General features: G+C 49.5%; 1 protein-coding gene across 4 annotated transcripts in view; it reads left to right on the plus strand.

Moving 5' to 3' along the window:
- Window positions 1–13,059, plus strand: part of SAP130 (Sin3A associated protein 130) — a 1,096,728-nt gene that overhangs the window by 208,945 nt on the left and 874,724 nt on the right. For all 4 annotated transcript variants that reach the window (XM_069213674.1, XM_069213675.1, XM_069213676.1 and 1 more), the window contains exon 9: window positions 11,884–11,974. In XM_069213674.1, the coding sequence (XP_069069775.1) occupies window positions 11,884–11,974 (91 nt within the window). The remainder of the gene's footprint in view (window positions 1–11,883; window positions 11,975–13,059) is intronic.

The raw sequence follows: 13,059 nt of genomic DNA on the forward strand, positions 1-13,059 counted from the left end.
CCTTGTTAAAGAAGGCTGGGAGAGACCTCTCCATGAGCCTAAACAGGACATAGTGGACTATGTACTTGGCCTTCGCTCTAGAATGGCAGAGTACATGGAAAAGGCAACCAAAAACCTTGAGGCCAGCCAACAGCTCCAGAAGTTTTGGTATGACCAAAAGGCTGCACTGGTTGAGTTCCAACCAGGGCAGAAAGTCTGGGTTCTTGAGCCTGTGGCTCCCAGGGCACTCCAGGACAAATGGAGTGGCCCTTACCCAGTGCTAGAAAGGAAGAGTCAGGTCACCTACCTGGTGGACCTGGGCACAAGCAGGAGCCCCAAGAGGGTGATCCATGTGAACCGCCTTAAGCTCTTCCATGACAGGGCTGATGTCAATCTGTTGATGGTAACAGATGAGGATCAGGAGGCAGAGAGTGAACCTCTCCCTGATCTTCTGTCATCAGACCCAAAAGATGGCACAGTAGATGGAGTGATCTACTCAGACACCCTCTCTGGCCAACAGCAAGCTGATTGTAGGAGAGTCCTACAACAGTTTCCTGAACTCTTCTCCTTAACCCCTGGTCAGACCCACCTGTGTACCCATGATGTGGACACAGGAGACAGCATGCCTGTCAAGAACAAAATCTTTAGGCAGTCTGACCATGTTAAGGAAAGCATCAAGGTGGAAGTCCACAAGATGCTGGAATTGGGAGTAATTGAGCGCTCTGACAGCCCCTGGGCTAGCCCAGTGGTCTTAGTCCCCAAACCTCACACCAAAGATGGAAAGAAAGAGATGAGGTTTTGTGTGGACTACAGAGGGCTCAATTCTGTCACCAAGACAGATGCCCATCCAATTCCAAGAGCTGATGAGCTCATTGATAAATTAGGTGCTGCCAAATTTCTAAGTACCTTTGACTTGACAGCAGGGTACTGGCAAATAAAAATGGCACCTGGAGCAAAAGAAAAGACAGCATTCTCCACACCTGATGGGCATTATCAGTTTACTGTTATGCCCTTTGGTTTAAAGAATGCCCCTGCCACCTTCCAAAGGTTGGTGAATCAAGTCCTTGCTGGCTTGGAGTCCTTTAGCACAGCTTATCTTGATGATATTGCTGTCTTTAGCTCCACCTGGCAGGATCACCTGGTCCACCTGAAGAAGGTTTTGAAGGCTCTGCAATCTGCAGGCCTCTCTATCAAGGCATCCAAATGCCAGATAGGGCAGGGAACTGTGGTTTACTTGGGCCACCTTGTAGGTGGAGGCCAAGTTCAGCCACTCCAACCCAAGATCCAGACTATTCTGGACTGGGTAGCTCCAAAAACCCAGACTCAAGTCAGGGCAGTCCTTGGCTTGACTGGGTATTACAGGAGGTTTGTGAAGGGATATGGATCCATTGTGACAGCCCTCACTGAACTCACCTCCAAGAAAATGCCCAAGAAAGTGAACTGGACTGTGGAATGCCAACAGGCCTTTGACACCCTGAAACAGGCAATGTGCTCAGCACCAGTTCTAAAAGCTCCAGATTATTCTAAGCAGTTCATTGTGCAGACAGATGCCTCTGAACATGGGATAGGGGCAGTTTTGTCCCAAACAAATGATGATGGCCTTGACCAGCCTGTTGCTTTCATTAGCAGGAGGTTACTCCCCAGGGAGCAGCGTTGGAGTGCCATTGAGAGGGAGGCCTTTGCTGTGGTTTGGTCCTTGAAGAAGCTGAGACCATACCTCTTTGGGACTCACTTCCTAGTTCAAACTGACCACAGACCTCTCAAATGGCTGATGCAAATGAAAGGTGAAAATCCTAAACTGTTGAGGTGGTCCATCTCCCTACAGGGAATGGACTTTATAGTGGAACACAGACCTGGGACTGCCCATGCCAATGCAGATGGCCTTTCCAGGTTCTTCCACTTAGAAAATGAAGACTCTCTTGGGAAAGGTTAGTCTCATCCTCTTTCGTTTGGGGGGGGGTTGTGTAAGGAAATGCCTCCTTGGCATGGTTGCCCCCTGACTTTTTGCCTTTGCTGATGCTATGTTTACAATTGAAAGTGTGCTGAGGCCTGCTAACCAGGCCCCAGCACCAGTGTTCTTTCCCTAACCTGTACTTTTGTATCCACAATTGGCAGACCCTGGCATCCAGATAAGTCCCTTGTAACTGGTACTTCTAGTACCAAGGGCCCTGATGCCAAGGAAGGTCTCTAAGGGCTGCAGCATGTCTTATGCCACCCTGGAGACCTCTCACTCAGCACAGACACCCTGCTTGCCAGCTTGTGTGTGCTAGTGAGGACAAAACGAGTAAGTCGACATGGCACTCCCCTCAGGGTGCCATGCCAGCCTCTCACTGCCTATGCAGTATAGGTAAGACACCCCTCTAGCAGGCCTTACAGCCCTAAGGCAGGGTGCACTATACCATGGGTGAGGGTACCAGTGCATGAGCATGGTACCCCTACAGTGTCTAAACAAAACCTTAGACATTGTAAGTGCAGGGTAGCCATAAGAGTATATGGTCTGGGAGTCTGTCAAACACGAACTCCACAGCACCATAATGGCTACACTGAAAACTGGGAAGTTTGGTATCAAACTTCTCAGCACAATAAATGCACACTGATGCCAGTGTACATTTTATTGAAAAATACACCACAGAGGGCACCTTAGAGGTGCCCCCTGAAACTTAACCGACTATCTGTGTAGGCTGACTAGTTTTAGCAGCCTGCCACAAACCGAGACATGTTGCTGGCCCCATGGGGAGAGTGCCTTTGTCACTCTGAGGCCAGTAACAAAGCCTGCACTGGGTGGAGATGCTAACACCTCTCCCAGGCAGGAATTGTCACACCTGGCGGTGAGCCTCAAAGGCTCACCTCCTTTGTGCCAACCCAGCAGGACACTCCAGCTAGTGGAGTTGCCCGCCCCCTCCGGCCAGGCCCCACTTTTGGCGGCAAGGCCGGAGAAAATAATGAGAAAAACAAGGAGGAGTCACTGGCCAGTCAGGACAGCCCCTAAGGTGTCCCGAGCTGAAGTGACTCTAACTTTTAGAAATCCTCCATCTTGCAGATGGAGGATTCCCCCAATAGGGTTAGGAGTGTGACCCCCTCCCCTGGGTAGGAGGCACAAAGAGGGTGTACCCACCCTCAGGGCTAGTAGCCATTGGCTACTAACCCCCCAGACCTTAACACGCCCTTAAATTTAGTATTTAAGGGCTACCCTGAACCCTAGAAAATCAGATTCCTGCAACTACAAGAAGAAGGACTGCCTAGCTGAAAAACCCCTGCAGAGGAAGACCAGAAGACGACAACTGCCTTGGCTCCAGAAACTCACCAGCCTGTCTCCTGCCTTCCAAAGATCCTGCTCCAGCGACGCCTTCCAAAGGGACCAGCGACCTCGACATCCTCCGAGGACTGCCCCTGCTTCGAAAAGACAAGAAACTCCCGAGGACAGCGGACCTGCTCCAAGAAAGGCTGCAACTTTGTTTCCAGCAGCCTTGAAAGAACCCTGCAAGCTCCCCGCAAGAAGCGTGAGACTTGCAACACTGCACCCGGCGACCCCGACTCGGCTGGTGGCGATCCAACACCTCAGGAGGGACCCCAGGACTACTCTGATACTGTGAGTACCAAAACCTGTCCCCCCTGAGCCCCCACAGCGCCGCCTGCAGAGGGAATCCCGAGGCTTCCCCTGACCGCGACTCTTTGAACCTAAAGTCCCGACGCCTGGGAGAGACCCTGCACCCGCAGCCCCCAGGACCTGAAGGACCGGACTTTCACTGGAGAAGTGACCCCCAGGAGTCCCTCTCCCTTGCCCAAGTGGAGGTTTCCCCGAGGAATCCCCCCCTTGCCTGCCTGCAGCGCTGAAGAGATCCCGAGATCTCTCATAGACTAACATTGCAAACCCGACGCTTGTTTCTACACTGCACCCGGCCGCCCCCGCGCTGCTGGGGGTGAAATTTCTGTGTGGACTTGTGTCCCCCCCGGTGCCCTACAAAACCCCCCTGGTCTGCCCTCCGAAGACGCGGGTACTTACCTGTAAGCAGACCGGAACCGGGGCACCCCCTTCTCTCCATTCTAGCCTATGTGTTTTGGGCACCACTTTGAACTCTGCACCTGACCGGCCCTGAGCTGCTGGTGTGGTGACTTTGGGGTTGCTCTGAACCCCCAACGGTGGGCTACCTTGGACCAAGAACTAAGCCCTGTAAGTGTCTTACTTACCTGGTTAACCTAACAAATACTTACCTCCCCTAGGAACTGTGAAAATTGCACTAAGTGTCCACTTTTAAAACAGCTATTTGTGAATAACTTGAAAAGTATACATGCAATTTTGATGATTTGAAGTTCCTAAAGTACTTACCTGCAATACCTTTCGAATGAGATATTACATGTAGAATTTGAACCTGTGGTTCTTAAAATAAACTAAGAAAAGATATTTTTCTATACAAAAACCTATTGGCTGGATTTGTCTCTGAGTGTGTGTACTTCATTTATTGTCTATGTGTATGTACAACAAATGCTTAACACTACTCCTTGGATAAGCCTATTGCTCGACCACACTACCACAAAATAGAGCATTAGTATTATCTATTTTTAACACTATTTTACCTCTAAGGGGAACCCTTGGACTCTGTGCATGCTATTCCTTACTTTGAAATAGCACATACAGAGCCAACTTCCTACACCTTCCCTTGCTGGTGTCTGAACCTGAGCCCAATATTTTAACGGAGGTTTTACATCCTGCTTCGACGGTTGCAGAGCCACTTCTGCCCTTTAATGAGGCTCTGTTAGATCCAATTTTAGAGATCTGGAAGAAGCCGGTGTCATCTTCGGCAGTTAATAGATTGGTGGCTCGCAGGTATCGAGTGGCTCCTGCGGACCCAGGCTTTTTTGTCCATGCACCCGACCCCAGAGAGCCTGGTGGTTCAGGCTTCATGTTCATCTCGGACTGCCCCAGGTTCTTTTCCGGGATTGCCTCAGAGACTCAAAGAAAATGGATCAATCTTCCAAGAAGGCTTTCTCATCATGCAGCATGGCTTTAAAATCTACTAATGCCACATGCATTTTGGGGAGATACATCTACGCCCTAATGGATGAGATAAAGTCGTCCCATGCTGAGGTGCCTCAGGAGGTGTTGAGTCTGGTCTCCGATGCTCAATCTGCGGCAACCCAAGTGATCCAGTCTGGGCTGGATACTACGGACTCTGTGGCAAGGGCTATGGGCACTGCTGTTGCTACGAGGAGGCAGGCCTGGCTTCGTTCCTCTAGTTTCTCATCGGATGTCCAGTCTGCCCTGTTGGATCTTCCCTTCGATGGGGATAAACTTTTTGGATCCAAGGCAGACTCTGCCCTTGAGAGATTTAAGGAGAGTAGGGCCACAGCAAAGTCTTTAGGCTTTAAGGCCTCCTCTTCTGTTTCTTCGAGACTCTTCAGAAGATTTCGCGGGTTTGGTCGTAGCTCATCCTCCTTCTTTCGGGGCAGATTTCAACAACCACCCGCCACTGCTCTTTCCTATAGATCGTACAGGGGGAGGGGTAGGGTCCGAACCAGGGAGCCGCCCAGCAGCACTCTGCCTCTTCCTCTAGAGGGGTGCAGCATGGGAAGCAGCCTCAGTCTTCCACCAATTCCCTCACATACCACTCCTGTAGGGGGGAGGTTATTGAACTTTCTCCGCAAGTGGGAGGTTATAACATCAGACTCCTGGGTCACCAGCATTGTGGGGAAAGGCTATGCCCTTCCCTTTTGGGAGTTTCCTCCTCCCATCCCGCCCCACCCATCCTACTGTTCAGAAGAGCATCTCCTGTTACTAGAACAGGAGGATCTAGTCCTCCTTTCAAAGGGTGCAGTGGATTTGGTTCCAGAGCAGGAAAGGGGTCAGGGTTGTTACTCAAGATACTTCCTGATCCCCAAGAAGGATGGGTCGGTTGAGGCCAAACCTGGACCTGAGGATCTTGAATTGGTTCCTCAAACAGGAAAAGTTCAAGATGCTGACCTTGCCTCAGGTGCTTTTGGCGTTGAACGAAGGAGACTGGATGGTATCTGTCGACTTGCAGGATGCTTACTTTCACATCCCGATACTTAAGTCACACAGGAAGTATCTCCGGTTTGTGGTGGGATCGCAGCACTATCAGTTTGCGGTCCTCCCGTTTGGTCTTACTTCAGCACCTCGAGTCTTCACAAAGGTGATGCCGGTGGTTGCAGCAGAGCTCAGAAGGAAGGGGATAGTGGTATTTCCTTACTTGGACGATTGGTTGATCAAAGCCAAGTCTCCGGAGCTCGTGCTGCGTCACCTGCAGTCGACAACCCAGTTGTTATTCGACCTGGGTTTTTCTGTGAACGTGCCCAAATCTCACCTGGAGCCCTCTCAGCGCCTCCTGTTCATAGGGGCAGTACTGTATACAACATTGAATCGCGCCTTTCCTCCGCCTCAGCGGATTCAGGACATTCAGGCGTTGGTTCCAACATTTCAAAGTGGAGCGGTCATTCCAGTCCTCAAGGTCCTTCGTCTGCTCGGTCTGTTTGCTTCTTGCATTCTGTTGGCCACTCACGCTCGCTGGCACATGAGGGCTCTTCAGTGGTTCCTCCGAAAGCAGTGGTCTCAACACAAAGGAGATCTTGAGGGATTGGTATAGATCTCCAGGGACGCTGCAGTGGATCTAAGATGATGGGTTGCGGATGGCAATCTTTCTCAAGGAAGGTCGTTCTCGCAACCTCCGCCAGTGACCACAGTAATAACGGATGCTTCCACTCTAGGATGGGGGAGCTCATCTGGGGGACCTGGAGGTCAAAGGTCATTGGTCTCCAGTGGAACAGATGTTTCACATAAATCTGTTGGAGTTGCGGGCAATACGTTTGGCTCTCAAGGCCTTTCTCCCTTCCCTTCGCGGTCAGTCGGTTCAGTTCTTGACGGACAATACTACGGCAATGTGGTATATAAACAAACAGGAAGGAGTAGGGTCGTATCTTCTCTGCAGAGAAGCTCTGCGACTATGGTCCTGGGCAAGGGACCATCTGATTTGCTTGGTAGCAAACCATCTGGCCGTAGTCTTGAACGTGCGTGCGGACAGTCTCAGTAGGTACTTCTCGACCGATCACGAGTGGCGTCTTCACCCAGATCTAGTCTGACCGATCTTCCAGATGTGGGGAATCCCTTGGGTAGATCTTTTTGCCACTCGGGAGAACTCGCACTGCCCGTTGTTCTACAGCCTGCAGTATCCGGTGCAAGGAACGTTGGGGGACGCGTTTCAGATGTCCTCCCACTCCTTTCATTATACCTCAGTGGGATTTAAACCTAGTCTTAACGTTTCTTATGTGTTCACCTTTTGAGCCCATGCATTCTTGCCCCATAAGGTTATTGGTGTTAAAGACTGTTTTCCTTGTTGCGATCACTTCTGCTAGAAGAGTGAGTGAGCTGCAGGCCCTTTCTGTTAAGCCCCCGTATACATCCTTCTATGTAGATAAGGTGGTGTTGAGGACCAAGGCTGCTTTCTTGCCAAAGGTTGTTTCACCCTTCCATAGGAGTCAGACTATTACTCTCTCCCCTTTTTATCCTCCACCTCATCCTTCTAAAGAGGAAGAAAGACTACATCGTTTGGACCCCAAAAGAGCGCTGAGCTTCTTCGTGGACAGAACGAAGGAGTTTAGATTGGAGGATCAACTCTTCATCGGGTACGTGGGAAAGAGGAGAGGAAGGGCAGTCCACAAGAGAACACTCTCCAGGTGGGTCATTCTTTGCATTAAGTTGTGTTATTCTCTGGCAAAGAAAGAGCCCCCTGATGGAATAAGAGCTCATTCCACCAGAGCTAAGTCGAGCTCTTCGGCCTTGGCTAGGGGTGTTCCTGTGGTTGACATCTGCAAGGCCGCAACTTGGTCATCCCTCCACACTTTCGCAAAGTATTACTGCTTGGATTCAGAAGTTAGGAGGGATGTCCATTTTGCACGGTCGGTGCTGCAGGATGTCTTGGTTTGACCATGCAGGCACCCTCCACCGAGTGCGGTACTGCTTTGGGACTCTATTCAATAAGTGAGGAATCCACAGGTAGTTGTGTCCATCAGAAGAACAAGTTACTTACCTTCGGTAACGCCTTTTCTGGTGGATACACTAGCTACCTGTGGATTCCTCACGGTCCCTCCCGCCTCCCTGCCTGGTCTTACCAAGCTAGCCTTGGGTGTGCTCTTCTTGGTAGTTGATGGCTTCCAATATAATGTATATATTTATGTACATTAAAAAAAAAAAGAGAGAGTTTGTAAGATTGCTATACAATAGTATTGACATTTTTGGACTGATGCTTTTATCTTTTGGTGTAATTAAATATTGTTATATGATTATTTGTTTCAATGGCCTAGTCTTCTCAGAGGCATGTAAAAAATGTTGGTACTGACGTCGGCGAGGACCTCTTATTGCCTGTATGACGTCAGACGGCGTCGCGTGGGCAATTGTAACGTCCTTGTCGACGTGCGAAAGCTAGGAAGAAGATTTCCGTTGAAAGCTGGCGCAAGGGGGAAGTGAGGAATCCACAGGTAGCTAATGTATCCACCAGAAAAGGCGTTACCGAAGGTAAGTAACTCGTTCTTCTCTAACCACTGCTACTTCCTCAACTAAAACTTAATTTAATTCTTCATTGCTCGACATTTCCATTTTAGGGTCTCTATATCTAAAATTGTTATTTTAGTTATCAATTTTTTTATTGCAATGGCTTTGGTAGCTCTGGGAAACAGTTTAACAGTACTGTAAGGAAATGCCTCCTTGGCATGGTTACCCCCTGACTTTTTGCCTTTGCTGATGCTAAGTTTTGATTTGAAAGTGTGCTGAGGCCTGCTAACCAGGCCCCAGCACCAGTGTTCTTTCCCTAACCTGTACTTTTGTTTCCACAATTGGCACACCCTGGCATCCAGGTAAGTCCCTTGTAACTGGTACCCCTGGTATCAAGGGCCCTGATGCCAGGGAAGGTCTCTAAGGGCTGCAGCATATCTTATGCCACCCTGGGGACCCCTCACTTAGCACAGACACACTGCTTGCCAGCTTGTGTGCGCTGGTGAGGACAAAACGAGTAAGTCGACAAGGCACTCCCCTCAGGGTGCCATGCCAAACTCACACTGCCTATGCAGTATAGATAAGTCACCCCTCTAGCAGGCCTTACAGCCCTAAGGCAGGGTGCACTATACCATAGGTGAGGGCACAAGTGCATGAGCACTGTGCCCCTACAGTGTCTAAGTAAAACCTTAGACATTGTAAGTGCAGGGTAGCCATAAGAGTATATGGTCTGGGAGTCTGTCATGCACGAACTCCACAGCACCATAATGGCTACACTGAAAACTGGGAAGTTTGGTATCAAACTTCTCAGCAAAATAAATGCACACTGATGCCAGTGTACATTTTATTGTAACATACACCCCAGAGGGCACCTTAGAGGTGACCCCTGAAACCTTAGCCGACTATCCGTGTAGGCTGACTAGTTCTAGCAGCCTGCCACACACCAGATATGTTGCTGGCCACGTGGGGAGAGTGCCTTTGTCACTCTGTGGCTAGTAACAAAGCCTGTACTGGGTGGAGATGCTTATCACCTCCCCCTGCAGGAACTGTAACACCTGGCGGTGAGCCTCAAATGCTCACCCCCTTTGTTACAGCACCACAGGACACTCCAGCTAGTGGAGTTGCCCGACCCCTCTGGCCACGGCCCCACTTTTGGCGGCAAGGCCGAAGGAGATGATGAGAAAAACAAGGAGGAGTCACTGGCCAGTCAGGACAGCCCCTAAGGTCCCCTGAGCTGAGGTGACTCTGACTTTTAGAAATCCTCCATCTTGCAGATGGAGGATTCCCCCAATAGGGATAGGAATGTGCCCCCCTCCCCTCGTGAGGAGGCACAAAGAGGGTGTACCCACCCTCAGGGCTAGTAGCCATTGGCTACTAACCCCCCAGACCTAAACACGCCCTTAATTTTAGTATTTAAGGGCTCCCCAGAACCTAGGAACTCAGATTCTTGCAACCTAAGAAGAGGACTGCTAAGCTGAAAAACACTGCAGAGAAGACGGAGACACCAACTGCTTTGGCCCCAGCTCTACCGGCCTGTCTCCCCACTTCTAAAGACACTGCTCCAGCGACGCTCTCCCCAGGGACCAGTGACCTCTGAATCCTCAGAGGACTGCCCTGCATCTAGAAGGACCAAGAACTCCTGAGGACAGTGGCTCTGTTCACCCAAGACTGCGACTTTGCTACAAAAAAGCAACTTTGAAACAACTTGCGTTTCCCGCCGGAAGCGTGAGACTTGACACTCTGCACCCGATGCCCCCGGCTCGACTTGTGGAGAACAATCACTTCAGGGAGGACTCCCCGGCGACTGCGAGACCGTGAGTAGCCGGAGTTGAGCCCCCACAGCGACGCCTGCAGAGGGAATCCCGAGGCTCCCCCTGACCGCGACTACCTGCTTCTAAGATCCGACGCCTGGTAAAGACTGCACCCGCAGCCCCCAGGGCCTGAAGGATCCGACCTCCAGTGCAGGAGTGACCCCCAGTGGGCCCTCTCCCTTGCCCAGGTGGTGGCTACCCCAAGGAGCCCCCCCCTTGCCTGCCTGCCTCGCTGAAGAGACCCCTTGGTCTCCCATTGAAACCTATTGAAAACCCGATGTGTGTTTGTACACTGCACCCGGCCGCCCCTGTGCTGCTGAGGGTGTACTTTCTGTGTGGACTTGTGTTCCCCTCCCCCCCCCCCCTCCCGGTGCCCTACAAAACCCCCCTGGTATGCCCTCCGAAGACGCGGGTACTCACCTGCTGGCAGACTGGGCACCACTTTGACCTCTGCACCTGACCGGCCCTGAGCTGCTGGTGTGGTAACTTTGGGGTTGCTCTGAACCCCCAACGGTGGGCTACCTTGGACCCAAACTTGAACCCCGTAGGTGGTTTACTTACCTGCAAAAACTAACAAACTCTTACTCCCCCCAGGAACTGTTGAAAATTGCACTATCTAGTTTTAAAATAGCTATATGTGATTTTATGTGAAAACTGTATATGCTATTTTGCTAATTCAAAGTTCCTAAAGTACCTACCTGCAATACCTTTAATTTGAAGTATTACATGTAAAATTTGAACCTGTGGTTCTTAAACTAAGAAAATATATTTTTCTATACAAAAACCTACTGGCCTGGAATTGTCTTTGAGTGTGTGTTCCTCATTTATTGCCTGTGTGTGTACAACAAATGCTTAACACTACTCCTTTGATAAGCCTACTGCTCGACCACACTACCACAAAATAGAGCATTAGTATTATCTCTTTTTGCTACTATCTTACCTCTAAGGGGAACCCTTGGACTCTGTGCATACTATTCCTTACTTTGAAATAGTGCATACAGAGCCAACTTCCTACAAGTAACTGTTAAAGGAAAAAGATCAGTAACCACAGTCTGCCCCAGTACTTAACAAGAAAAAAAAAACACACACACACCCATTGATCATATGCGTGGCACTGTGAGAAGGCATATTTAGTTCGTATTTTGGAAACTAATGCCATTTCTAGAATTTAATGACACCTTCTACAGAGATTGACTGATGCCTGAATATTGAATTTTCTGGAAGCATCATGCAAGCCCGCCATGGCTACTTTAGACAGACGGAGTCCTTAATTAGTTCGCTTTCCCGCATTAACTCATCAGCAGCTGTTTAAGTGCCACTTTTCTAAACAAATGTACTGCATTCATCCTAATTAGTGGATAGATGGCACAAATATGACACTTTGGAATGGGCAGACTGCAATGGCCTCCCTTGTGTCTTCTTTGATAAGTACTGTGGACTATACGAAAGGGATGGGTGCGGACTCCAGTGAGTGACTGCTAGTTGTTAAGAGCTTGCTTTGATTGATGCATGTTAGCAATCCGGATAAACGAGCTTGACCTTCCCATCATTACCTTGTTGATTTCTAATTCTTGACCCTAATTCTCTTTTCAGAAAACCATCTTTAGTTCTGGTACACCTGTTGTAGCAGCAACAGTGGCTCCAATACTAGCAGCCAACACCATGCCCTCGGCAACCACTGCAGGTAAATCCTGGCCCTATATAACGTGCTATTGTGAGTAAATGAGGATGTGTAGAATAGGCACGGTCACTGTCAATTAAAAAAGCTAGTGTTTTAAAAAAAAAATAATAATAATAATTATAACCAAATTTTATTTTTATTTGATGTAACAGTTGTCACACAACAGAACTGATACAGCTTTACATACAACTGCTTCCCCGTCATAATCAGCCGCCCTCAACTTGCAGTACAAGTGAGGGTCCCAGTCATGTCAATGCTACACATGTATACCAAAATCACAGCTCCTCTTCCACATCGACTCCTTGATCGCCTGTCCATTTAGACCAGATTTCAGTATGTTTCTGCGGGCACCCCTTTGCCTCATAAAAAGGTTTATCCACCTGGGACACCAGTCCACTCCCCTCCTGTATTGTAAAAGTGTGGAGGGACTGCTCGCTGACCAGTGTCCTGCAGTATCCTGCTTTGCAACCATAAGGGCCTTCCCTACCAGTTGTCTATCGGCTTGGGAACCTCCCATCCGCTCCCTCCATCCCAGTAGAACCATCTTTGGAGACATTTCCAGGGTCCCCCCACCACCATGGTGAGTTCTGTTACTACCTGTTCCCAGTAGTGTACAATAATTGGACAAGACCATGCCATATGAAAGAAGTCTGCTGGGGAGCCATCACAGCGTCCACATCAAAGTGTGGACCAGAGCACAGCATGATGCAATCAAATTAGAGTTCCGTACGCACAGTGCAAGTAGTAGATTTGCACCAATCTCAGTTTGGCTGAGATGGCAATCACTTGTGGCGCCATTAAGGCATCCCACCAGTCTTCTTCTATTCATCCCACCCATGCTTCTCACCTCGATCTCAGGGGGCAGAGAGTCTCGGAGGCATTTAGTATGATTGATTCGAAATATTTGGGAGATTCCTCCTTTAGCCAGTGCCCCCATCATCACCCTTGCCTTCATGGGACTGAATTCCAGAAATGAAGTAGCCTCGGGGATGTGGTGTTTCAGCGCGTGTCGCAATTGTAAATATTTATGGAACTGCATCTGTGACATCCTGTACCTTTGTTGGAGTTCCTGGAAGGAGTGCGTATGG

Source organism: Pleurodeles waltl, chromosome 11 (assembly GCF_031143425.1).
Source record: "Pleurodeles waltl isolate 20211129_DDA chromosome 11, aPleWal1.hap1.20221129, whole genome shotgun sequence".
NCBI lineage: Eukaryota > Metazoa > Chordata > Amphibia > Caudata > Salamandridae > Pleurodeles > Pleurodeles waltl.